The sequence below is a fragment of the Haliaeetus albicilla genome, chromosome 12, assembly GCF_947461875.1.
Source record: "Haliaeetus albicilla chromosome 12, bHalAlb1.1, whole genome shotgun sequence".
NCBI lineage: Eukaryota > Metazoa > Chordata > Aves > Accipitriformes > Accipitridae > Haliaeetus > Haliaeetus albicilla.
This window is the reverse complement of record NC_091494.1, coordinates 4,680,192-4,707,348: the sequence shown is the minus strand read 5'-3', so window position 1 is coordinate 4,707,348 and position 27,157 is coordinate 4,680,192. Positions and strand designations below refer to the sequence as shown.

Here is a 27,157-nt window from a genome sequence, read left to right as displayed (position 1 = left end):
TTGTTGTTTCCCCTGTGGATCATACTACGTTTGTTTTATGCAACTTCATCTGCTCTTTTACTGCCTGGTGAAGGTGAGATCTTCCGTCAGTCCTCTGGGACCACCTTCTTTCCCTGTATTTCCTAGGACCACATCCAAATGTCTTTGAGGTCCATCTCCTTTGCATTTGCCAAGACCAAGCATCCTCTCTGGTATCACAAATCCAGCTATTTACATGCCTGATAATGTAATCACCTGCCATTGTGGCCTGCAAAAAGCAAATAAACTCCAATACCTGCTCCTGAGATGACAGAAGGCTCCTTCCAAAACACTGCTCAAATGCAAGACTATCCTGAGATCGGAGCTGAGAAAAGTATTTCACTGGGCCTTGTGTGAAAGAACTACAAGTCTGATCAGGCCACTGTCATCCAACTGGATAAATCCAGATTTGGAGTGCTTAGGACCACATCATAACTACTGCAACCACAAAACCCAAATTGCTGACCCAGTATACGCTGACTCTGACAGGTCAACAGGATCCAAGAAACTTTATATGAAAGTAAAATTTACCTGGGGTCCTGGCTTTGGGTCTGGTGCTGTCTGCGAGCACCGCTTTACTAGATTGCATGGCTGGATCCCCCACAGTCACCACCTCTCCCTGCAAACTTCTCCCCAAACGCCTGGTCCACAGATGTCACTGTCTTCCCATACGCCCAGGCTTGGGCATCTGCTGGGCTTGGCAATTCTCTTGGTGGACATCAGTTTCTCCACATGCAGATTTGGCTCAAGTTGTAACCACTCCTTCCATCTGGACTGAGGTTTGATATAACAGTGACAAGAACAGCTTAGGTCAAAGCTGGGTTGTATCGACCTGATGCACACACTCCGTGTGTGTGTCTGTGCACACGCTGTGCCCGTGCACAGGTGGTGCACACTCTGCGTGCCTCTGTGCACGCCCCTGTACCTGTATAGGTGATGCACACACTGTGTATGTCCGTGAATACCCCTGTGCCTGTCCCTATCCAAAGTCACCTTCCAAATCAGTGTTTGCTGGGGAAGAGGAATCAAGGGTGTCCTGCACCAAGTGATCCACACGGCTATTGCCTGCTCCACTGCTTGCTGCCGCATTCATTACCTCTCCTGCCCAGGGGGGATCAGCTCAAAGCCTGTTGCCTTTCCCGGTCTGGAGCTCTCTACCATCATCTTCCCACTTCTGCAGTAATCGCTGCTGTGCAGTTGTGGGCAGGCGGCCGATCCACAGCAAATCTGCTCCATCCGTCAATCCGGTGCCAGAGAGATGTTGCGCCACCAGTGACATGCCTGCAGCGCACGATACAAGAGCCTGACAGGTAAGACGAAGGCGGAACAAGAATAAATCCCATTTTATTACGTGTTATGTTTTCATTTGGTATTAAATCGCTGCTGGTAATAGTTTGTGACAAGTACCCACCTTTTATAGCCCTCTCTTGTGCTGTCCTTTTCACGAAGACCAAATAAATACCGTCACAGACCTCCTCCCGGGCAGCCCAGGATACAAACCAGGCTGCCAAGGCGTGAGATGCTGCCGAGGCCGACGCACGGATGTGACTGCTGCGACCGTGCTGAGTGGTGCCGCCGGCCGGGGCGGGAGCCTTGTGCCTGCAAGAAACCGAGGGAATGTTTTTAGCGGATCCTGAGACATCTTCGAGGCGCGAGGAATCCCCCAAAACCGAGGGGGGGGGGGAGTGTGGAGGCTATTATAAAACAAAAAACACAACACCCTTTCTCCCAAGGAGATGAACTCGAGCTGGCAGTGATGGGAGGAGGAGGAGGAGAAGGAAGAGGAGGCCGGGCCGCCAGGCCCGGGCCAGGCCGGGCCGGGCCGCGGCGGCCACGTCATGTCGCCGCCGCCCCCGACTGACAGCGGCATGTGCGGGGCGGCTATAAATGCCGGCGGTGACTGACAGGGCCGGCAGCAGCGGCGGCGGCGGCGGGGGCAGGGGCAGCGGCAGCCGTAGCCCGGCCGCCGCCATGGGCTCGCCCCGCCGGGCCCTCGCCGGTCTCCCCGGGCGGGGAACGGACGGCATCGAGGGGGCGGAGGAGGCCGAGAGCGCGGCCTGGGCCTCCCGGCCTGACCGGCGCAGCTACCTGCTGGGCATCCGCCCCCAGAACAGGTGAGGGCGGCCGGAGCCGGCGGGGAAGGGACCGGGGCCGGGGCCGGGTGGGTGTCCGTCCCCCTGTCCGGCTCCCGGTTGCCTGGGACGGGGACGGGCATTCCAAGGGCAGGTGGAGGGCCGAGGCGTGGGGGAAGCGGGGACGAGCTGCCCAGAGGTGAAGCGGGAGGGGAGCAGGCTGGCGGCGTCCCAAAGCTGTAAGGCAATACCCCAGCCCCGCACCGACCGAGGTGGCCTCCCGGGCCTTTCCCTCTTTCTTCTGCAGGGTGGAAAAAACAAGCGATGGCTTGGGCTCTCCAGAAGAGCCAGTTTGCCGCAGGCCTGCCCCTCGCTCCCTGGAGAAAAAGGCTTGTGGGTTTGGTGGGGTTTTTTTGTGGTCGTTGCGGGCACAGGGGTTGTCGGTGTTGCGTGTGGTTTTATGGCAGGTCGGGTGTGTGAAGTCGGTCACCTCGCTGTGAAATCCTGACAGGCACGAGCTTCTGCGTCCCCGGAGTTAAACGCGTGTGTGGGGTGCGGCGCTGACCTTCCTGCCTTCATTGTAGTGAAGCCGCCCGCGTTATCGACACCAGACGCCGAGCAAGGGGCCCGCTGCGCGTGTGCCTTATCTTATTGCCAAAAAGGCATTTCTACAATGTAGATACGGTCCGAGCAGCGATGAGAACAGCATTCCTAGGTCAGAAATGGCCTTAGGCAGGGGGTCTGTGGTAGGAATAAGGCTTTGTTCACGCGGGAGAAGGTATGATAAACATGTTGTCAACTGAGACTGGCTGAGGCTAGCAAATGCAAAAAAACAAGGCAACGTGCCAGCGAAGGCAAAGGTGTTGGTGATTGTGTTAGGCGTTCAAAATAAACCCTATAAATTACTTTGAATTCACTAGGAATGCTCTTTGGTCTCTAAGCTCTTGAAACGAGCGTGCCTCTTCCCTGTTGTTGATTTATAAATAATCCATTTCCAGCATGTCAAGCATCAATGCCTCAAAGAATCAGAGGTATGTAAAAACAAATACAGGACCAAAAGAGATAAAAAAGTGCTGCCTGGAAGTCAGATGTTAAAACTGGAGTAATGCCAAAGTTAAGTTGCCTTAATTCAGTTCCTTTGTGCTTGTATCGTAGTGTGCGATCTAACGGCAGTATGTCTGCATACTGTGGCATCTTTGGTACCAACAAATGCCCGTACAGTGTCCACAACCAATCTGCGACCTCAGACCATGCAAAGGAAATCTGTAATTGAGTCCGATGACTCCATTCTGCAGATTACAAGTAGAGAGAGTCTTTAATAAATAAATTTGAGGTGGGTTTTTTTGCTTATAGCTTGACTTTTATTCCCCTCTGAGTATGTTCAAATTGCAGCTTTAATCAGTTTAACCATAAAGGACTGTTCATCAGTCCTGCAAGCAATACCTCAGCGTTCCCAGCCCACTTCCCCAAATCCCCAAAGTTCTCCTTAAGGCTGCTGAGGAAGGCACAGAGTGATGTACCCGTGCAGTGAGCCTAGTGTCTTCTGGCTGGGTCGACGCTGTGGCTCGGGTATGGTAAATCCACCCTGTGCCTGCAAAGCTCTGAGTCCTGAACACCTTGAACTTGTCAGGCTAGTGCTGTGGATGGGTGCACCCCAATTTCCATCCATGGGAGCCTAATGCTTTTGCAGGCAAAGGGACGCTGTATTGCCATGCTTAAATCAGCAGCGCATTCGATTTCCACAAATTGTCCGATCCTTTTTTCAACCCAGTTATGTACTTGGTCATCAAAGCCTATGGAAAGGTAATTTCATTTGCCTGTTAACTTCAGTGGCTGCCCCTTCTGTTGTAAGAAGCAGTGAATAAATATTTGCTAAACAGCAAACCTGACCATTCCCTGTGTTCATGACATCTTCCAGTTTCTCTAATGAGTTAGGGAGGAGTAATATAAAAGTCTCATTCCCTGCACAGCCCTCAGAGTGCCTACAAAACTGTGTTGTTGTCTATGATGCAGGGCAAGGGCTTGAATGAAGTGGGGCTTTTTGTCCTGTAATTAAATAATGTATCATAACAATTCTGGAAAGCAAGTGAGTGGAATGGTATAGCGAGGAGACTTTCAAAAAGCAATTAGGAGTTTAATTAAATCCAGGAACATCTGGAGAGCTTGCCTGGGAGAACTTGAAAAGCAAGATGAGTGACATGCCTAATGGCAGATAACATTCAGCAATTCTTTTTAACGCAGAACATATTTGAATTTGGTGAGTTTGGAGCTAACAAAAGTATGGGACAAGTGAGGTAGACACAGAATTGTGGTGGGAGGCTGCTGTGGTGGTTAGAAAGCAAAAATCGATATTCTGATCCAAAGAAAGTGTGGGTTTTTTCAGGCTTCTCTGTTGCTGTCTCCGTATGTATTTGTAGACTGTGTTGAACTGAAATATTTGCCTGCTCTTTTCACCCATTCTTAAAGCAGTAGAAAGTGGAGTGACATGGTAGAGGTACTTACAGACATGGAAATATCTTTATGAAAAGAAACTGAGGTTAGGAATCCCTGCTTCTGGGGTGACTCGTGAGCATGTTTCACCTACATGCTTGCGTTCATGAACCGTGTATAGAGTAGTCTGGATTGTGTTGCTTGGCCTCCCTAATCCTATAGGAGGAAAGGGACGGTAAATTGAAGGATACTAATTTGGAAACTGGTACATGCTTTTTGTGTTTTTTAAGGTGTAGAATTTGTCAGAGGTGGTGCTGCAGGGGCCAAAAGAATAGAGGTGTTGAAAATGGCCGTAGAGAGAACATTATGCCTTTATTAAACAGAGTATTCAGAATATTTACTTTTTGTGCTCTCGGGAACTGGTCCTTGGGAAGAATCTTCCCTGTGAGCAGGTAGCTCAGTGGCAAGAGATTACTGGGTTTCCTTTGCCGATCTTTTAACATGCCTGATAACGGACAATGTGAGGAGCAGCTTGTGGTCATGGTGACTTGCCTTCCGCCCTGGCAGCTGACAGGACTTTTTTATTTTGGGATAGGTGGGGTTTTTTTAAAAAAACCTCTTATGTCTCAAAGCACTTGACTACAATTACTTCACAAAGTGAGAGGAGAAGCTGTCAGTCCTGTTCAGCGTCTGCCTTAGCTGCATTCATGGGCCGCAACTTCAAGACATATCTTTAGGTGTCCTTTTTGTAAGAACTAGCTGAGTCTGGAGAATGTCTTGTGCAGAGAGATGCAATGTTATGTAAAAACTTCAGCTGAGTCCTAGGCAAACTCTTCTGTTGGAAGTGATCTGCACCTCTCATCTAATGCAGATGTCTGCTCCTCAGTCTCATTACAGCATTGCCTCCTTGCTTAAATATCTTTCTACTGTCATAGCTTCATCATATGCAGATATTTATAGAGTATAGTGACATTGCCTCTGATCTCTTCTTGGACGGCTGTCTCTGGTTGTGGTGGTGGTTGAGCTCGGGAGAGTGCCTTGCCACCTGGCTTTTCTGGCTAGAAACCATTCCCAATCTTATAACTCCTGCTTTGCACGTAATACCAACTGAAGGTGAAAGATCTGTTACTATAATAAAAAGTGAGCTGAAAACTCAGGAGTGCTTAGTTCCTGAAAAGCATGTTTAGCTTTCTTAGTTCAGAGGAGTTCCCTCTTCAGCAGTCGGGCACCTGTAACTTCTTATGGGATCTTGCGTTTGGCAACAAGTGGTGTAAATCCCTGATAAGAAACCAGCTGTGGCGTCTGAGGGAATTCAGTCTGTTTGTCTTGTCGGATGGAAGTGTCCCAGACTCTGAAAGGAGGGACATCCAGTACCCACTGGAAAGGCAAACATAAAGGCATCAATGGATTCATCTCCAGTCTGTAGGATCTCTAGGATAGAGGTGTCTTTTCCCTATTGGTGTAATTATCTGCACAGTGATGCCTTGTTTGAGCGAGGCTCCTTGGCAGTTGTGCATAGTGAATAGTAATCCCAGACTGCATTTTTCAGCCCCCTTTCTAAAAGCCTCCTGTCCATGTCTCCTAGAAAGTCAAGCAGAGCTGAGTACGTAGGCTGATGAGCCAATAACCTAGGGTGGAAGATCAAGCTGTGGAGCTGGACAAACAGTGCCCATCAGGACCACAGTTAAAATACAGAATATATCGCCTGTGTGAACTTTGCTCTTCTCTGGAAACCTCATAAATGGAGACATTCCCCAGGCGCAGGATCCTCTCTGATTGCGCGGAGGGGAGAATGTGATCTCCTCTGAATGAGGTACCTCTTGTGGCACAGCAGAGGTAGTTTCCAGGAAATAGAACTAAAACGTGCTCTGTCCTCACTCTGTTTCAGCAAGGGGAGGAAGGTCTCGGGTGAGTGAGGCTGTTGTCTCACACTTTACAGAGTTGCCTGATCCAAGAAGAGGAAGGCGGAAGAGCTGTTACAAACAACAATATTTTCACCTTGCTTCTTCTCTAACCCACAGCCACAAAAATCTTCTGCGCACAATGTGTTACCAGGAAGATGTCAACTTTCCTGGGCATCTCATTGTCCAATATTTGCTTTGCTTTCTTTTGTCCTTTCTCATTCCTTGATGTCTTTCAACTAGCTGCCGCTTTAATTTGGACCATAAAGGCAGCAATAATTCAGAGTTAAAATACACAGATCTGAGCCATCTTCGGAGTGTTATAGAGGCTGATACAGAAACATGTAACTTGATTCATTGTTTTCCAGCTTCTCTTAATGAAATCTAGCTCTGAGTTGTTACATGCAAGTCCGTGTTCATCTCAGCTCAAAGTAAATTACCTGCAGAAAAAATGCCATATTTCTCCAACATCGATTCGTTTTGTGACCTTGACAAGCAAAGACTCGATACATCCGTTTTCCAGTCTGTAAAATAGCAGCGTGTCTTGTACAGCTCCGTAGCACTCACAGCTGCTTTATCACAGGATTGCTGATAATTACTGCCATGGTATATGAAACACAAACACACTCGTTCTGTGTGTGCATGAAGTGCTTGATAAGAAGCGGGACACATGGCAGGAAAGACGCCTTAAGCATGACCATATGTACATGAAAGCTTCATTGTTGGCTTTTAAATGTTGAAAATGGTTTGCTACTGACAGCTGAGAAGACATTCGGAGTGGCTTGTATTTGTCTCAAGTAGTATTAACCTTGGAGGCAGAGAAGTTCATATGAAAACTTATACTTGGAAGTCTGCATGTGTAAAACATGCCCAATAATGTCACAGGTCAGAGTGCCAGCAAGAGGGAGCATCTGTAGGGGATTGCTGGGGCCATCCCTCTGTCCTGCTCCCAGGATGGAAGGGCTGCCAAGTTTTCGGTAGGCTCTTCTGAGGATCTTTTGTGCAATGCTGTTTCTGTCAAAACATAACTCGGAGGTCTCAGCTTTGCTGTTATTGACAGGTTTCTCTGTTTACTCGCTGCAGGGGACAGCTTGTGTGGCTCAATTTTCGTGCTGTGGAAGAGCACTGAAATACATTGATGACTGCTGCAGCTCAAGCAGATCATGTCCCTGTACTTGTACATGTGAGGATGGAACCACTATGAAGCCTGTTTCAGGGTCTCCAGAGCTCTTGTCAACTTCCATATGAAGACATGAGCTGGAAAGAGAAAGATTTCTTTATCTTGGGGAGAAAAAATGCCAAAAGAGGAGAATTTCATGCAGTGACTGCATGAGAGGGTTAGAAAAGGTGCTGGATTTAAAATCTGTGTTTTTCAAGCTGTTAACTTTTCAGTGCCAGTGAGGTGATGTACCAGCCTAGGCCATTAACTTGAGCAATATCTTTAGTGACTAAAAAAAGTGAGTGGTGTTGACAGTTCTGCCTCCTGCCATTGCAGCAAGACCGAAATTTGGCAAGTGCATGGAAAATGGGGAAGATGGTCTTCGCTTCGGAAGAAAATTATGAGTAGTTGAAGGTCTAAAACCTTTAAGAGGATGATAAATGTCCGAAGGTGTTTGAAAGCAACTGATAAAACAGAATTTAAAGAACTGAGGCTGGTAGAAGGTACATAGTAATGGGGTATAATTCTACAGTCCAGTACAACAGTGGTTAATAACCAAACCTGTATTTTCAGGGCTAGCTTTTAACAAGCTGCGCTTCACTTCATGGATGCAAGGTGCCTGAGGAGGCTTTCCTCCCACTGATGCTGGACATACCTGGAGCAGACCTCTCTGAGCTCCTTTTCTCCAGTAGAGAGAAACCAGTACCTTGAGACCTTGATTTACCCACTTTAGATGTGTTCCTCAGGATAAGATAAGCATTTGCCTTCATCCAGTAACTATAATGCCCCCAAGCTTGCTTGGGGGAGACACGTCTGCTGCTGATGCAGCATTTCATTAGCAGAGTCTTGTACTGTGCGCCCTAATAAGTCTCTTGGGAGCTGAGGACACAGACAGCCCAGTCCCAGCGAGTATCAGACTAGGCACGGTGGGGTGTCTTCTGTGCCTTGCTCAAGAGTCCCATGTTTCCAAGTGGGTAGATTTCTGGTAGAGTGGGTAAAGTCTGATGTAGTTATGCTGCATGCGGGTATGCTGTGAATGTAATTAAAATGAAGTGAAACACCAGCTGCCTGCAGGCAGGCCTGTTCTGGCTGAAGCATTCAGAATTTGATCTTGCTCTCTCTGGGCTTAAATCTCTAGTCTGAAAAGCAAATTTTGCTTGGTTCCTTAGCATACTGAGGTTAAACTTTAGTTAATATGTGGATCTTTGTGGTGATGGACTTTTTCTTTTGATAATATCAAGGCTCCTCAAGAGACCTTCAATCCGGTATTCAGCACTGTGTTTCAGGATATGCAGTGAATAAAGCCCCAGTTGTGTGCTCAACACTGGGGATTAAAAAAAAGTACTGACGATGCTCATTGTTTGATCGCATTCATGAGCACAAGGGGTTCGTGGCACAGACACCCTTCATTCTGACTCTTGCTATTTGAGTGATTTTCTTTATGTTCAAGCCAAGACACCTTCCCATTTGTCTTATGCAAGAAAGCATGATTAAAACCACACTTCTGCCTACACTAGCATTCTCCAGCAAGCATTTTAGGATCTTCCCTGCTGGCTCCTCAAGCAATGCCTAGGTCCTTAGTATTCCTGGAGGCTAAAAGGACGTTTTTCCCTTGCAGTGGTGTGCAGAGTGTTTTGGGGTTCATTGACTGTTGAAAAGCTGGTGGTCGAGACTGTTAAGCCCGTGAGTTGTGTTTCCAGCTAGACAGAGCTGCCCAGGGGCAGCCCACAGCACAGGGAAGCAGCACATCAGTGCTGCCGCCCCTTCGATCCCCTGGGCCGATGTGCTTGGATGGGTTGTGGGGAGGAGGCAGCTTGATCCCCCTGTGAGGGCAGGGCAGGGCAAGAGCGGCTGGAGGTGCAATTTGAGCTCTCTGAGCTGTTAAGGTGGCTGGGAGTGATGAGGACAAGGTGACGGTGCTGGTCAGTAAGGCAGGTAGTGCAAAGGCATGCCTTGCAGTGCTGGAAAGGACATGGGGCTCAAAGGGATGCCCCAGGTGGTGGGGCTCAGCCAGAAAGACAAAGTTCCTCTGTCTGACTTCTCCTGCGGGCCAGCACAGTGCATGCAAGATGGATCGGGTGGTTGATCCTCAGCCTGTTATGGTTAGTGTTGGATTTTTCCAGCTGGATAACACCCGATCTGCTCATCCTCTGGCTGCGTGAACAGCAGTTGGCACTGGGGAGGGATCAGGATTGTGCGGCTGGGCGTGGAGAGGGTGAAGCCTCTGTCAAAAGGGCAAGTGCCACCCATGTTTGTTAGGTTAAAGCTACTCCTGAGTGGCTGTCTAAAACTTCTTCTGTCTTTGCTTTCCTGATCTGAAGGAGAGGAGTCAGTGAGCTCTTAAGAGTGCTGGGTTTTTTTCCCAATGAAAATGTGCAATTATTTGTGTAAACTGTCAGGCCTTCAAGCTGAACTACTTTTTTTACTCATAATTTGCATGGAGGTTCTGTCTCCACAGGTGGAAGTGCTGTATGGTTGGCAGCAGCGGTTGTCAGAGACCCTCTGTGGTCATTTTTAGGGCAAGACTTGAAGTCCTGCTGACTTCCGTGTGATTGGGACTTGCACAGAGCCTGGATGTGGTCATTTGGGTAGGAGACCTGAAGAGGTGCACCTTTCTCGGTTCTTTGTGTTGTCTTCTGTAGCATCATCGTAAAGCACTGAAGTTTGGTTGTTCAACAGTGGTCTTCAGTGCACAAGGCAGAGAAGGTTTGATCTGCCTGCACGTACCGATGTGGGAGTCTGACTGCTAACATCCCAAAGGGATGCAGTCACTTCTGAGGCTATGTGGTGACGTTGTTGCATAGGCATAACTAATACGTATCTCAATGTGATTAAATCATTGACCTTACGTGCTGTTGACTAACTGGTACCTAGTTAGTTTTAGGCTTTTGATTGCCGTGTGGGTGAGCTCAGGGTCTGAGGAGCTGCTCCTGCCTGCTGTGGGTCAATGCCAAGAGGTTGTTTCCTACAGCCTGCAAGGGGCTGCTGCCACAATATGGCAATGTGGCCTTTTGGCTAGGATGTGAGTCCTTGAAGACACTCCTTTGGGAGAGCTGGTGGCCACTGGTAAGTAGCTCATCTGGGTGTCCCTTGTGTAGGACTTGGGTGTTTGATTTTTTTTTTTTTTCCCCTGAATTGGTTAATGTTATAACATGTTCCTGTAAAGAAAGCAAAACCTGTAGATTCTTGTAAAGTCTACTTCTTTTATTTTATTTTAATTTTTTGCCAGACCTTAGTGATTTGGTTGGCAAGCTGGAAAACGGTGTATAGTGACCAGAGAGCTTTCAGCTTCTCCAAAGAGCTGTCCTTGGAAGCACAGAGGGTGACCAGCTCAGGCCACCTGCTTGCCAGCAGAGAAGTGGGCTTGCAACGGTCTGTACTCCTGCCTGCCGTTTAATCGAACATCTCCCGGGGTGGAGTTGCCTGCTTTGAGCACAACGCTGCGGATGGTGCATGGAAGGCTCAGGTGCTGCTTCTTGGAAACCTACTTGTATAAATATCCTTACACTTATTCTCTGCAGTTAACGACCATTTCATTTTTACAGCCTTTGATTTCAATTTACAATGCGGCTTGCTCATCCTGGCAGTCAGCCTGAGTAAGGCAGCTGTACCTTCTTTTAATAGGAACTCTGACCTGTGCAAAACGGCTCATCATTAATACGTCTCTGTAACAGTTTGTTTATTTCAGCTCCTTTCCATGCTTCTCTGTCTAATGTTTTTTATGCTGTTTTTTGCTTAGCTTATCAAGCAGCAGATTCTCTCCCTCCAGTTTAGGAAGGTAAAACTACTTTGCATTAAACTGCTCTGACCGAACACTTTGCTGAATCTGACTGCATATGATTAATTTGTGACGCTTTGGTACTAATTAATTAGTAGAGAGCCCTGAAGTGATCTAACAGCCTTATTCTGCATGATTGGATCCCTAATACTTGCTTGAACTGCAGACAGCAAAGTGAATGTTCATCGTAATTCCTGTGTTAAGGTGCAAGAAATATTCCTCTTTCTTAGCCAAAGGATGGGTGTTCAGCTACTTCTTGATATTAAAGTGAGACTTCCATACAGAGACATTAAAAATTAGATGTGCCTGCCCTGAGACTTTCAAAGAAGAAATTTTCTTCTCCCCCTGCCATCCTGTGCTTTATTGCGAAGATCCTCATTCATTTGGACTCTGGCCTGAAATGCACTTATTTAGTTGTACTTTACCTTTGGCAAAATAACACATTTGGAAATCAGCTGGCATTACTGGTTTGCTGCAGGAGCAGGAAGAGGAATGACTGTGGAGGGAAAGGCCTCTCCAAAACACCCCTATAGCTTAGCTGTGGGATTGCTACCCAAAAAGTCCAGAAAAGAAAATCATGACGAACAGGAATACACTTCTCAAATCTCCTTTTCCTGCAGACTGCTTTTGTATGGAAATCCCTCTTTAATGTAAAAAGGCTACTGAATTGCCTGTGTTCTCTTCCTAGGCTCCAGGGCTTTTTCTGCAACAAAGATGCAGCTTCAGGAAGGCCCGGAGGAAGAGTGGCTGCTGCTTTGTATCAGATTTCTTGAATTTTCTGAATTACTGGTTTAGAAAGCAATTTGAATTGGACAAGTCTCCTTGCAGCTGGAGTGAGCCAGCTGAGAGCCCCACAGTGCTGCAGTCTCTAAACCTCCCATGACTAATACAATGGTTTCTTTGAAAGATTAAATAGACCTTCCAGAGCTCCCTGCCAAGTGTATATTGGGCAAGACTCCTCTGATTCATCTGCTGTGCCTGTGGAGCCCTCAGCTTCTGGTGATGCTGCTTTCCTAAACCATTCAGTAGCCTTTGCTGTATTTCACCTGATTGTGAGATTTGCACTGAATGGACCAGACTTATTCCTGGTGCTGCCTGCTGATACTGGTGGCATGGTACTGGGATTAAACTTGGTCCCAAGTGGCACTATGTGTGTGTGCATCACTTTTTTATAAGATGCTGATCTGGTTGCTCTCCTGCTGGGGTATGAAATGTTTATTGATGCTTGGGAAGTTCCTTATGTGGATCTAAAAGGCATTTACTGGTCTAAGGCTGGGCATCTGTATTGAAGGGGCCATCAAAACACCACCAGTAACTGCCTTGGTACTGGATTGTCTGCCTTGCTCTTTGGAAATGGGATTTTTTTCTCCTGGGGTTGGAGTATGGAAAGGTTTCTCTGGTTTGAAACAGCTGTTGGCTCCCACAGCCCTTTCCTGGCCCTGTAGTTGTGTGAAGAGTTGCTTGCCAGGATCAGTCTCCTGGGGACCATCGATTTCCACAGAAAAGAGTCTGAGCTGTGGCATCTGTTTTTTTTACCCCATCCCACATGCGTGTTTGGATATAGACAGTGCTTATAACCCTTGTTCAGCAGATGAGTCAAGTTTGCAATAGCCCTAGCTGCCCCTGTCTTGTACCCTTGCCCAACACAAAGTGCCTGGGAGCTGTGTGAGACTCCCGCTGCATCCCAATTGTTTTTTACTCAGGGACTCGTCTCCCTGCATCTCTTACAAACCCATTCTAGCAGGAAGTCAGAGTGAAAATCATAGCACTGCAGCCTCCAGGTAAGTTTTCCGGGTGGATGAAACAGGCAGTTGCTGTGGCTGGAGCTATCCTGGCACCTTCAGCCATACGTGCAGTTCAGTCCCTGCTGCAGAGCCTGTCAGTGCACCTGACCTTGCTGGGTTCATGCTAAATGTGGGGGTGTTTTTGTTTTTCCTGAACAGGTCTGCTCCCTCAGCAGGTAGAGCATGAGTAGCAGCAGCACCAGCATCCTGCCTGCAAGCTGGGGGCTGCTTGTGAGGCCTGGGTCCTCCTTGTGGAGCCCTCACCACGTGCTATGAGCCCTTCTGCTCATGGTGGAGCTGTATCAGGAATGGTCTGGGGGTTTGTTCCACCTCTTGCATGTCTCTAGAAGCTGATCACTTGTTTAAGGAATGTGTTTCACTGCTGAAAATTATATAAGTAGAGCTGCCAGCTACCAGTTCTCTTGCAATATTTGCTGTTTCTCCTAACATCCTTGCACTTGAGACCTTGGGGTCCTCTCTCCTACTGTAAACATGTAGTGTTTTAATTGCAGAGGGAAAAATGAAGGAAGCAGCTCTTCCCCTCCAAGAGCCCCAGAGCACTATGTGAATGAAGACCCAACTTGGAATTAAATAATTTTCCTTTATTTAAGAAAGCCCAGATCTTCTGGGGCCTCTCTTGGTGATGCTTCAAGAGGGTTGGCAGTACTGTATGAATATGTTGATTTATCTATCATTGAATAGTGCTTAAATGACTGGAGAATCTAAGGTCCATTTCTGAGCTTCATAGATCGCACTATTTGGATAGTTCTGGCTATTTGGGTGTCCCAGCCTGAACTTCAAAGTCAGTGGCTGAACTCATGGAGTATGTAGTGTGAGCGCCTACCTGCAGCAGTGAGAGGTTAAACAGGGAATGGATGTCAGCTTCACATATAATTCCTGAGCTCAGAAAGCTGCAAGCCAGGCTCAAGGTCTCCTTCAGAGAGCTGTCCCTACAGCAGGCAGCTTTTCTTAAGTCAAAGCTTTCAAAGAGGGCTGCTGTGTTCAGGATACATGTTCAGTTCACACTTGGCCTGAAATTACATATGAAGCCTTCACAAATAAAGTAAAATCCTGGTGAACAGAATAACACTAGAAACACTGATGGTGCAGTACTGGGAATGTGAAGCTGACTTTGTTAGGGTCTTGCTTTGAGCCTGCTGGCTGATCAAAGAAGTGTTCTGGTGTAATCAAGAACTAAAATGGTTCCTGACATTCATTACCCCAATGGCCATAAGGGCTAAGACAAAGGGAACGTCTCCCAAATGACACTTTAAATTGACAGTCATCTTAGGAGTGAAAAAACAGTCAAATACCCTGATGCTGGACTGGACTTGTGAACAACCTTGGGCAGGGATGATGGGAGGGAAGGCGAGCATTTACAACGAGAATGCAGGCTTCTGAGGTGAGATAGAAAGTGGACCCTTTGATTTTTCTAGTACCTTGATCTCTAAGAAATGCTTCTTGAATCTTCCAGGAGCACCTTCTGCGCAATCATTTCTCAGCTGACGGAGGAAACCCAGCCACTATTTGAAACCACTATCAAATCCCGTTCTGTGTCCGAGGACTCTGATGCTAAATTCACGTGCATAGTGACAGGTAACAGTGTCTTCAGTGAATAATTTGGTCCTGCCTCACTTGCTGGACTTGCACTAGTTAAACTCTAGAGCAAGTGATAGCAAGGCAACACGTTAACAAGTCCACCCTTGTCAGACTGCCAAGATTCAGCAATTGCATGATGATTTCAGCTTTAATTTAAGGGGGGAGGGAAACACCTGAGATAGTAAAGAGGCAAAGGCATAACCTAACATCTCAAACAAGGCAAATTAAAGACCAGAAAATGGAATATGCTGGTTACTGCTTGGGCCAGCTACATTTTATTGTCCTAATCTCTGCTTCCTCTCTAACCCTGGACTCCATAACTCAGGAATGTGCAGTTTTGAAGACTAAGGCTATCATACTTGAGCCAACTCTGGCTCTCTTTGCTGCCTGTAAATGGTTAAGAGTGCAGTTGCGTTTGCATCAGTGGTAAATTTGTGTGTCTGTTAGCATCTGAAATAAAAGCCAGTTTCTGCCCAGTGAGCTAAAATCTAATGTTGGACTGGAATGGGTTAGGCCAGTAAGAGGAGGAGGGGGAGGCTGAAAAAGAGGGCTTGGTACTAAGGCATTGTGATGACCTAGCATGGCAGCACGTTGGTATAAAGGCAAGCAGCTTCTTTACTCATGAGCTTTTGTCGTTTAAATATAGGGATTCTAAAACCTCTTTTTTCCATTGTTTGTACTTGTTTACAACTCTGATCCTTCCTGATGTTGCCATGTTAATTATTCCAACAGGTTACTCAGTGAGAGACATTAAACAAGTTTGTAGGTTTTGGAAGGAGGAGGGTATATCCAGTGAGCCTCTTAGTCTCGAGGACCAAGACTTTGCTAAGATTTAGTAAATCTGGTTTGCCATTAGAAACATGCTGCAAGCAAGCTGTGTGCCAGGAAATGCAGACTGAGCCCTTCTGAGAGCTGCTGGCTTTGAATTGTTAGCTCTTCTCTCATGGATTCACTTGTTTTGCAGGTCTGAGTTTCTGAACTTGCAAGAATACAACTGATATATTGATTTTATTGGTGCTTAATTTCAGCAGACCACTTCCTGCTTCTAGGGCAAAAGTGGGCTGGTAGAGAAATGCCTCCAAGCCATGCCCTTCAGTGATTCATTAGAAGGGCTTTCTCAGTTAAAGTTTTCTAAAAGCAAAAGCTTGGCATATTGTGCGGTAGCATGGAACTCACTATTCTGCAAGCCGTAAGTGTCAGAGGTCAAAAAATGAGTGATGTTTAGATATGTTAGGAAATCCTGAGTAATAGCAGATCCAATTCTGTCTTCCACCCTCCCTTGCCTGAAAGTGTAGAAGTGCTGCAGACCCAGAGCATGACAGCTTATTGCAAGGACATGCAGTAGCACTGCTCTTCTTTCAGGATTTCTTGCACCTTTTAAAGTGCCTAGTCCTGGCTTCTCTCACTGGCTTAAATCTTCACCAGCTGCACCTTGAGTTCCCTCTAACAAACTTCATCTCTTCCAAAGTCCAGGTGATACCATCGGCTCTACGTGGGCTCTGTCAAGGTGAGGTGCATTTGTGCAGCTAAGCTCTAGTTCACCATGAGAATAGATGGATGACAGGGTGGGAAGTGCCCTGCATGTGTGATGCCCAACATGCTGTTTCCTCTCAAGAGGAATGGGGAAGAGATACTTCAGTCAGCCCTGCCACGGAGGACTTGTAAATGCAATGTCCATGTCCTTTCCAGCATCTCACCTGGAAAAGCTAGAGAAACTCTTTGCTGTATATTGTGCAGGAGACATGCTGCCAAGGAATAACCTCCTCTGCTTGTACCAAAATTGAAGTGTCAATGTCTAGAGACAGATCCGCACTCTGTCCAGTGTGTAGCCCTTCCTGCAGTCCATCCTTGCTCTTGGTAGGCAGGACGCTGCCTTCCAGTTTTGGATGACCTGCTGGTGCTGTGTAGCACAACCTGGTGTATTACTTCAGGCTGAAGACTTGACTTGATACTGGTGTCATTTTCTGCTCAAGTGAAGGAAAGTGTCAAATGGCCATCTTCAGCATGTAGCCTATTGCAATATTTTTGTACCTGGTAAACTAGATTGGGGGATATCTTTATGCACTTAAATTAATAAACCTACAAAATTAGGAATTTTCATAGAAACATACTTAAAAGCAGCCTGAACCACCTATGCCATATGGTCATCTCTTGCATGTGGTCCTGTGGACTGCTTTAGGAGCTCAGGATCCCTTTGGGAGGGAGGGGCACGAGGTGGAAAGTGAACTCTGACTGCAAAGTCTGATCAGTAGTTAGGTATCTCCCCCTGCCATAATGTTTACATTCAACTGGGAGACATTACATGGAGAAAGGAAGTGGCAGTTGCATCCCTGGCCAGTGACCAGGGTGGAACCAGCTCAGTCTCACTGCTGTGGCTGGAGTCTCGGGACACTTTGGTTCATAAACTTGCAGGAGGCAAAGGGCAGACTGTCACCTGCTCCTGTTTTGACTCTCGAGCCACAAATATGGATACATGTCCTACAATAACATCTTATTTTTTTTGCTGCTTCTTGACCAATAATGAGAGTTAAGGGGTGGTCCCACATCTGTGAATACCAGTGACTTGCTGGGCATATCCTAGGAAGGCAGCAAGATGCAAGTGTTTGAAGAGCCAGTCTCCAAAATGTGCTGGGTGGTGCAGGCAAGAAAACACCAGGCAGGAAGAGACAGGCTTCCTGATGCTCTCCGGTGGTTGCACAAACCCTCCTTCCCTCCTGTTGTCTAGTTCTGCCTGCTATCAGTGTCCCTAGCATGTCTGATTTGATTGTTTTGGGTCAAATCCTGCATCAGTTATGACATGTTTTCTTTTTTAGACAAAATTAGTTCATCCTTTGTTCTCTGAGAGATGTGAAAAAGGGAATGAGAACATTTCCATTTACTGTGCAGTTTCTTACAGAGCAGAGCGCACCCCGCTTCTCTGCACCAAGTGTTTCCCTTGGTGGGTCTGTCTGGACTTCAGGATCTCAAGGGTCATTACAGATCCTTCCCAGTGAGTGGATATTGGGCTCTTCTCTTCAGAGAGTGGCCCTTATTGGAGGCGTTCCTACAAGGATTTACAACTTTTCAGTCATTTCTGTATAACATTGCCTGGGAAGGAGAGATGTCGGCTGATGAAATGTGGGGGCTTGGATGAAGGGGCCTGGGTCTGTGATTGCTTGTTAGGGAATGAGGCCAACTGGGAGAGGTCATGACTGGGTCTAGCCAAGGCCATTGTATGTCAGTATCCAGGTATTGCCCACTGTTGTACAGCTGCCTCTTCAGCACCATTTCAGCCCTTCTGAGGCAGGTTCACCCCCTCTGACCTGGCTACCCAAATCATCAGCTCAGGAGCTCAGTCCCATCACTCTCTTCATGGGTCAGAGCTTGTGCTGAAGAAGTGTCCAGCCTGGTACCTCTCCCATGCTATGCAGGTGCTCGATCAATGTCGGCATCTGCACTGTGTTGAGTAGCACGTCTCTGGAGGGGATGGGAATGAAGCAATGTGCCCAGAAACTGTCTGGTTTTATTGTAGGGCTATGGAGGAGAAAGGGCTCTGCCCATGGCTTGGGGAATAGAGTTGGGGTAAGGTGAGTAGACAGTCGTGTGCTTAGTGAATGAGCATTTTCATAAGCATAAAGAAGTTCAACTTATTACATCTGTGGTGGCCCTCTTAGGGAAATGTTTGAAGGATGAGAGTGAAGTGCTTGGATGAAGTATGTCTGGAGAAATGCAGGGCTGTGAGAAAGGTGGATGGGTGGGTTTGGGGATGGGGTAGTGAGTACAAGAGCAGAGAGCAGGCTTGTGGGAGATGAGGATGCCTGGGTTTGGGGCAGCCAGGGCAAGAGAGGGATGGAGAATGAGCACCGCTCGCAGGCCAGTGGCATGGGGAACTATTGCTCTTAGTGAGTATCTGTCCCTCCTGTCAGCTTTACTGGAAGCCTCCTTGTCTTCAGGTGATGGGGAGGTTTAAATCCAGAAAGACAGAAAGGATGAGATCTCACGATGACTTTTCCTCCTAAAACTGCCTGAGCCCCCACTCCACATATCTTGTGTAAAGCAGAAACAGAAAACCGTGGAGATTATTGTAATTGTTCTAAACTCTTTCCACTGTCCCAAATTTCAGAAGACTAACTCCCCCCCCCCCCCCCCCCCAAAAATCAAAACAAGAAAGTTGTTTTAAACAGAGTTTCTGGGTGATTTTGGATAGCTGTTGCAAGAACTGTTTTGGATAAGGTCACCAAAGCTTTGAAGACTTCTCAAACATCAACAGCTTTGGGGAAAAATGTTTGATCTAAACCTGGCAATCTCCATGAAAAAAAATCCTTGCTCAGAGAAGTCTCCTGGGTCTTGCAGTGGCTGGCCATCGTGCTGGAGCAATGCTGCTGGAAGACACGCTTACCAATAAACTTCTGCTGTGCTCAAAGATGTACAGTGGACGCCTGCCCTTCTCCCCAGGAATGCCCGGCACCGCTTTGTCTGCAGTTGCAGGGACTCGCTGCTGGATGCAGGGGACCAGCTGCTGGCAAATCCCTCTCGGCACCAGCTGCACGCGGGGTCTGCGGGAGTGACAGGTTTTGGAAGGGCGAGTGCCTGATTTATGAATGGCTGCTCTGTCTTGCAACGTGCTTATGCTAAGGGTGGGCACCTGGCACCCTGTGCATGGCAATGCCCACCGATGGAGCCCTTGGCTCAGCCACCCTGTCCCACCGGCACCCTTGAAACTGGCCTGTCACGGCAGCTGGGCAAGCTGTGGATGTTGTGGTTGCAGGGGATGTGCCAGGAGTGATGCCTGCCCCCCCGCACCCCCCGCCCCAGACGAGGGGAATTTTGCTCGGCAGCCTGAAGATGGATGCCTGCAGCGTCAGCAGCAGCTCCCCTCCCCAACGGAGTGCAGGGCATGCCAGGGAGCCTTATCCCTGCACAGTCTCTTCATCCCCTGCTTGGTTCAGGTTACAGCCCCTGGGGAGGGACGGCTGGTGTTTGAACAGGCAGCTGGGTCCACTGTTTCTGCGTGGGAGGTGGGAAGCCTTTCAGCATCCCTCTGCCTGCAGGTTTCCAGCCAACGCTTGCCTGTAGCTCCCTTTTGCCGCAGGCTGGAGCGTGCAGCAGGGGCTAGTCCCTCCTTGCCTGCGTGGTGCTGGCGCAGCATTTGCCCCTGGTAGGGAGCAGGTAGCCTCAAGGACGCAAGTGTTACAGGTCAAAGAGAGTTTAGGCTTAACAGGAGGAAAAGCCTTTCGTTGAGGCACTACACAGCTATAGAAATTGCAGCTTTTTCTGGCAGATGTCAGCTGGGAATGGGAATCAGCTGCAGAGGCCACAGGGGGACATCACAGGGCTTCTCGGAAATGATACACTTGCAGTTCCTGGAATGAAGTGCTGTGATTACTGTTTGCAGTTTATCAGGAAAATCTACCTGCCAGCTCCCTACGTTATGAACTGTGGGGGCCTCCTGGAGGTCTTGCCTGCAGAACAGCCCTTGGGAAGGGTAGGATTGCTCTGGGCAAAGTGTGAGCTGTGTATGAAAATTGTTTCGTTCCTCATCCCTGGAGCAGAAAGAAACTGCCACAGGCTTATTCAGCCCAGGGTCCTGCTGCCAAGTACAGTCAGTAGCTAATATTTATGGAAAATATAAGCAGCAGCATCGATCCCTGGTGATCCCATCACTGGGAAACTCTCGTGGCCACCTCCAGTTAGCAGTTTAGGGCTCATTCGCTTCAGCCACAAGTATCTGAGGGCTTTGCACTTCTAGAAACTGGTTCGGAGGGCCAGGGCAGCAGCAAAGAGCAGACTGTGGCGAGATGGGGACTGAAGGGGAGGATGGGGAGCCTTGCAGGAAGGGCTTCGGGAGAAAGTCATGACTTGGCTTCTTGCAGAAGAGGAGGAACGAGGCACTGAGCAACAGAAAGCCAAAGCTGCCGATGGCAGCAATGGCAGGGGAATGAGGCAGCAAAGGATGTGAGAGATGTATAGCAGTGAGGATGGAGAGAGTAGGTGCCAGGGGCAGTGCAGTGTAAGAGACCTCAGTGAGGAAAGGAAGATAATAGAGTAAAATCTGGTCTGCAGAGGCATCTGGGCTATGGGGGTGGCTGTTCATGGAGGAGAGCAGGAAAGGAAAACTCTTCAGAGACTATTTCACCAACCCCATCTGGTTCCAGTGGGCTAAGTCCCTCAAGGGGCCAGAGGACACTGGAGAGCCCCAACAGGCAAGGGATGGGGACAGGGAATGTATCAGAAGAGCAGATTGGGATGGGGGGAACCAAGCAATACATGAGGGGGAGATTTGGCGTATGCTGCTTTTCTGGTCAAAGGCATTTTGAATTGGCCAAAACCAGGGTGAATTCCTGGTGATGAGTCTTTGCTCCTGGTCTTTCACTCCTGCTATGGGACCTTCATGGGAGCAGGCATAAGCTGGGCTCAGGCATTGCTACAGGCTGCCAGCATCTCTGGGTGGTGCAAGTAGGAGGCTCCTCACCCTGGAGATGAAAAGGGTCCTGGTCAGCCCTGAAATCTGTGGCTTGGCAGCTGGGAGGTGTCCAGGATAGGTAGGTAGTGCCCTGTCCCTGCCTTCTCTCTACTTCAGAGCCATCGGGTCTGGATGCTTTGGGTATTCCTAGAGAGCCCTTGCTGGCCCCATGCCAGGGCTGTCCATGAGAGCTGACCCCCCGCTGCATTCAGGGGTGCCAGGGGCTGGTGGGGAGACCCTTGGGGACTGGTGGAGGTGAGCAGCGTGCCGGACTCCTTCACTTTCGCAGCACAGAAAGCCAGCAGGGGCATTTGCAGGAGATGAGCTTCGGATGTCTACTTTAGGGCTTCAAACAACTGTTGAGTGCATCAACTTAAGCGGAGCCATGACGTGATCATTGAAACTTTTATCCCATGCCCTTAGGGTCAGCTTGGCTATGCCAGGAGCCCCATGTGGAAGTATGGGGAGCAATGTGGGCCACTGGCTCAAGCAGTTTTCCCCTGAAAACTGCTCTTATTCTGAGCTAGAGCTGCTGTCAGCAGGAGATGAGCACTGTGGATAGCACTGGTCCGTGTGGGACACTCATGCTGATCTACCACCCCTGTTGGTGGCGGGAAATGTGGCTACGTGCCTGGCTTGCTAGCCAGCCAGTCACACACATCATGATGTCATTCTACTGAAAAGGCAGGTGACATCTGTTGTCAAGTGACATTTGTAGGACACCAAGCTGGCTGTGATGCAATCAAGGTTGTTTCTGTTCAATGGAAACTTTTGGATCAGCTTACAGGCTGTGACACTTAGCAAAATGCTGTGAGCTCCATGGAGGGGCAAATGCCTGTTTTCTAACCTTAGCCTTAGTCTCATCAAAACATGCCTCTTCATATAAAAGTGACAGTATGCTCACCTTCTCCTCCCAGCCAGTGTTACAGGAGATGATCATGTGATCCACTCCCCTCTATTCAGGAATGAAGTGCTGGGATTTTTTTCTCAAAAATAGCTCTATTCCTAGGAGTGACTAAAGACTTGCATAAGCCCATCAGGTTTGCACTCACAATAGTTTTTCTACTGTGTGATTTAAACAATGTGGTGAACCCAGAATAACATGTATCCTATTCTGCCGGAGTGTTTTGTTTTGCTGTTGATACCTTGTCCCTGCGGGAGCAGGCTTGCTGTGCTACTGGTTGCAGTGTTTCACAGCCTGATGTACCATCTGTCTCCTCTCCAGGATACCCGAAGCCGGAGGTGACGTGGTATAAGGATGATAAAGAGATGGACCGCTACTGTGGCTTACCCAAGTATGAGATATTCCGTCATGGAAATCGCCACACCCTGCAGCTGTATAAGTGAGTAAAGAAGCTGGAGAGTGGTAGGATTTGGTGATGGGAGCTCTGAGCATGTTTTCAGTATTTGGACAAGCTGGCTGTCAGCAGTGATCTCCCCCCAGCATCCGTGCTGGCCCCTTCTGCCCCGCATTACGATGTTCCCAGCTGTCCTTTCCCCTTCAGCTCTTTGCTCTGATGACTCCCCGATCACACCAGTATGAGATCCATTACTGCATCCAGGGATAGCTGCCATGCTGCAAGCAAGAGGAAGGTCAGGAGAAATTCCTCTCTCTGGAGCCTTCCAGTGCTGGTGGCAGCGTGTGCTATGGCTGCACCAGGCAGGAACTGAGCATTAGGGCTGGACAAAGGTGAGCAAAGGGAAAGTACTGGCTGCCTCCAGGATGATGGTCTAGGGGATCAGGCAAGACAAGGACAGAAACAGTTCATAGGAGTTTCCTAAGAAAGGGGAAAGGGCTGCAGCCATGGCCCGGGAGGGCCTTTCCTAGCTCTCACCATGAGGTCAGGGAAGGAAAGGGCTGCTTTGGCACTTGACTGATGTAGCCAAGGGCCTCCTTTATTCAGCCCTGACCACCAGCTTCTTTTAACTTTAAACAAGGACTGTGTTTCTAGAGAGCCAGGCACACTGTGTCCCCAGCAAGCAGAGACCTGTTGCACCTTGAGTCCTGGATTTGGGCTGTCAGACAGGTGCGTCACTGTCTGACAGTACAGAATATCAGTACTGCTGGTAGTCCTGTCATCCTCGTGCTTCTAGCCTGGGCTTTTCTGCCACCCCAGGTGTGCTCCAGGTTTCTGTCAGAGGCTGGCTCACCTCTTGCAGGAGCAGGGATCTCCATGGGCCAGGCATCCCTGAGGGGTGACAAGAGAGTACTAGTGCTTGTGCTTCTGCCTGTGAAGCGGGGTGGGAAGACTTTGGTAAGGCAGTAGGGTGAAGGAAGAACAGAAACATCATGTAGGCTGCGAAGAGCTGAGAGGAGAAGATCCTGCAGAGGAATGTGGCCAAGAACAGTTGGGAAGCCTGGTGCTAGCTGTTCCTCCACCATCACAGCCCTCTCTTATCAGAGTTACAGCACAGGGGGGAGCTGGGCACTGATTTAATGTCCAATTTGCTTATCTGCTAGTGCTGAGAACAGGCAGAGCCTGGGATGGGAGGCCAGCCCCAGGCCTCCAGACCTACTGTGGGCACCTCGAGGGTCACGTCTTTGTCTTTTGGCCCCTCTGGAGCAAGAAGCGGGAGACCGTGCATGCCTGTGTGCCCAGTGGTAGTGCCTGAGGAGGACGGGCAGGTCTCATGCAGAGCTTTTGGTTTCCAGGTGCCGAGAAGAAGATGCAGGCATTTACCAGGCCTCAGCTAGAAATAACAAAGGCATCGTGTCCTGCTCTGGAGTGCTGGAAGTGGGAACCATGACAGAGTTCAAAATCCATCAGAAGTGGTTTGAAAAAATTAAGAGAAAAGCTGAAGAAAAGCTGCGAGAAATAGAACAGGGCAAGAAAAGAGGGAAAGAAAATGTGGAGGTGGAGAAGTTGCAGGGAATGAGCCCCGATCGGCTCCAGAGGAAGCGGAGGCTGGCCAGGGATCTGAATCTCCAGTCCGAAGCCTATCCGTGGGAGAAGGAGGATGCAGCGAAAGTGCATGTCGCCGATTCTCCGTCCAGATTACATGAGGATATTGCTGAGCCAAAGGAGCAGCCGGTCAATGCAATGACAGGCTTTCCAAACAAACTAATAGCACCTTTGAAAGCAGAGGTGACCACCAATGGAGATGCCTCTTTGGGAAGTGTGGAGGAGAACGGGAATGGCTTTCTTGCGTACATCTATGAGACAGTGGAGGACCTAGCGACTAAGCCGATGGTGAAAGACTCTGCGGCTAAAAAGAAAAAGAAGGTGGAGGCTCCTCCAGCAGCAAAGCAGGAAGTTTCCAAGCGAGAAGAAAGTGGGAGAGACAGGGCCAACCCCTCTCCAAATCCCAGGTTTGCCCCTCCTGTCCCCTTACGCAAAAACACACGTTTGAGGGTGGCAAATGATCAAGAAGTGGAAAACAGTCCAAAAATCAAAGAGCCCGGGAAAGCTGTGAATCAGGACACTAAAATCAACGGTGATGTGCACTTCTCTTTGAAAGAGATGTATTTTGATAAGCAAGTGAGGCCGACAGCTGGGAAGAAGGAGGCGGGAGCCAAGGAGGAGGCTGTGAGCGAAGCTGCCCTGCAGCCTGTGGCAGTCAGCAGACAGACAGACAATGCTCCATTGTCCTCAGAGGTGTCGGAGGCAGGACCTGTGCAGTCCGAGGGACAGAGAGGCCAGCACCAAGCACAGAAGTTGGAGGGAAACAAAGCCGTCAGTCCAGAGGTAACTAGGACAGAAAGCAGCCAACGCAGAGGTTGCAACAAGAAAATATTCGTGCTGCACGGTTGTATTGTGGCACCAGCCCTGGGAGGCTGCGTGTACCCCAAGGGATCTGTTGCCAAGGCTTTGTAGGTCTCCACCGGCAAAAGCACCCAGGAAAAAGGGCTTTCTGGACTTTGTGTGCCCAGACAGCAGAGCTTCCACCCCAACCCTGAATAAATGTCAGACGAGGTGGTGAGGAGAGATGTACGTCAGGGCCCTCCAGCTGAGCAGCTGGTCTCCGGGTGGCCTGAGGCGTGCTGTTTAATCGGCAGGCTGACCTCATGCAAAATGTTTCCAAATCAGTTAAGCAGGGAGCTCTGAATGGCTATTTATAGTTGGGGGTGGATGACAGGCAGTGAGACTGATGACATCTGTTCAGTTTAGCAATTGAGCTTGAGCTTCAGCCAGCGTTTAATTAGCCCCCCCATGCAAATAAGTGCAGTGTGCCAGGTACGCCACGTGAACTGCACCAGGCAGGGCGTTGAATTTTGTTTACAGTGCAACATGTATACAGTAGATCTGGGCTATTTTTTGGCTCTTCCCTGTTGGAAAAACTCTGTTGCAAGACTCATTGTGGTGGTAATGCAGTGCCATGGCACAGCACCTGCTCCTGACCCTCACTGCATCTTTTAGTCAACTTCTATTTTTGTCACTTAACCTGAAGCATTTTCCATGAAAATACTAGACTAGAAGCTACCAGTCTTTTTTTTTTTTTTTTTCTTTTTTCTTTAATGACCCCTTCTGTGGTAAAAGGTTCTCTGAGTCCGATTTGCAGGTGCTGTCAGGATTTGGCGTTTGAGCTATGGTAGGTTCATGCTTTCAGTACAGACCAAGGCTATCAGAGGAGGCATTCCGGGTGCAGCACATCTCCCTTGGTAGGTAAAGCAAATATTTCAGGATGTGGAAACATCCATGATATGGAAAGTGGGACTGCTGGGTGCTCCAGTGAAAAAAATTTCCTTTCTTCCTTTTCTAGATTTCTTTAGCCATAGGTAGGAGCACCATTTACTGGTAAGAAACTTGCTGTGTTATGCAGTAAAGCGAGTGTCTGGGTCCTGGCCTTGACACAGTGCAGTGCCCTGAACCCATCTTTAACCCGACCCATCAGCATCACATATTGCTGCAGAAATTATTGTTGTGCAGGCAAGCCCATGGCAAAGCCATTCATTTTCTCCCTCTCTGCCCCTTGCTCTTAAGGAGGGTGGAAAGTGTTGGTGTGTAGCAGCCAGGCTTGGGCTGCCATCCCTGAGCCTTTGACATGCATCAAGGTATTTTCCTCTTCAAAAAGCCACTCACAGAGGGAAACCTGTAACTTGTCAGCTGATGTGCCTTTGAGTAGACAAAAGGGAGTGCTTTTGATTTGAATTTGAATGCTTCAGCTAGTTGGTGATGCTGGGGAAAGTGCTCAGGCTTTTGTGTGACCAAATAAGCTATTTTAAAGCCCTTTAAAGCTGACTCCTGACGAGTTTTAGGATATTTTCACTCCCCAGGACGCCGGTTGCTTATCTTTCTCTTTTTCAGTCTTTCCCTTAAACAAGACAGGGTCATAGGTAAGTGTTTTCCTGGCCTTGAGACCTAGCTGGGCCTCATGCTCAGGACTTCTCTTTTCAGCTGGATTTATCTGTAGCAGAAAGCTTTGCAAAATGCCAGACTGTAGCCAGGCTTTGAACATCCTCACACGCAAGAGCAGAGGAGAAACTGGATTTGCATGATGATCACTGTTGCCTAACTTTGAAACTGATTATTTTATTATATTTCTTTTATGTGCCCCTAGTTTGAGTGTTTTTTGATTACTTAAGGACAGATGCTTTTCTGAAAAGCTCCCAGAAAGCTTTTCTGAATAAGCTTTAGTTCATGCACCAATGATAAACAAATTTCCCCCAAACCCCAAGTTCTCTTCAGCCAAAGAGATGTCCCCATTGACCAGCACCATTGCATAGAGCCACCTCTGTGCATTCATCTGTGAACCACCAGCCCTGGTCCCCCTCCAGCCCCCTTGGGCACTGTGCCGCTCAGCCCCCCGAGCAGAGGGACCAGGGCTGGCCCTGTGGTTAGATTGGGCTGTGTCCATCCCCATCCCTCTCCATGCCATGGAAGACCAAATACTGTGGTAAAACCCAAGGGCTTTCACTGCGTGAAGCCCTTCTGTCTCTTAAAATAAAACCTTTTAAGCCTGAGCGCTGGGATGCTCTGTGTTGTGACACTCAGCCCAGCGAAGCAGGCTAGGGACATGGCTCTAGGGGAACAGC

General features: G+C 48.5%; 1 protein-coding gene across 4 annotated transcripts in view; it reads left to right on the top strand.

Annotated features, from left to right (window-relative positions):
* Window positions 1-1,890: 1,890 nt before the first annotated feature.
* Window positions 1,891-27,157, top strand: part of ALPK3 (alpha kinase 3) — a 34,753-nt gene continuing 9,486 nt past the window's right edge. The window contains exons 1-5 of one of the 4 annotated variants that reach the window (XM_069797656.1): window positions 1,891-2,132; window positions 11,320-11,358; window positions 14,617-14,738; window positions 22,409-22,526; window positions 23,837-24,869. In XM_069797656.1, coding sequence (XP_069653757.1) covers window positions 1,906-2,132; window positions 11,320-11,358; window positions 14,617-14,738; window positions 22,409-22,526; window positions 23,837-24,869 — 1,539 coding nt within the window. In that variant the 5' untranslated portion in view covers window positions 1,891-1,905. Of the gene's footprint in view, window positions 2,133-10,809; window positions 11,047-11,319; window positions 11,359-14,616; window positions 14,739-22,408; window positions 22,527-23,836; window positions 24,870-27,157 lie in introns of those variants that run through there. The other 3 variants (XM_069797659.1, XM_069797658.1, XM_069797657.1) reach the window with 3 other exon arrangements.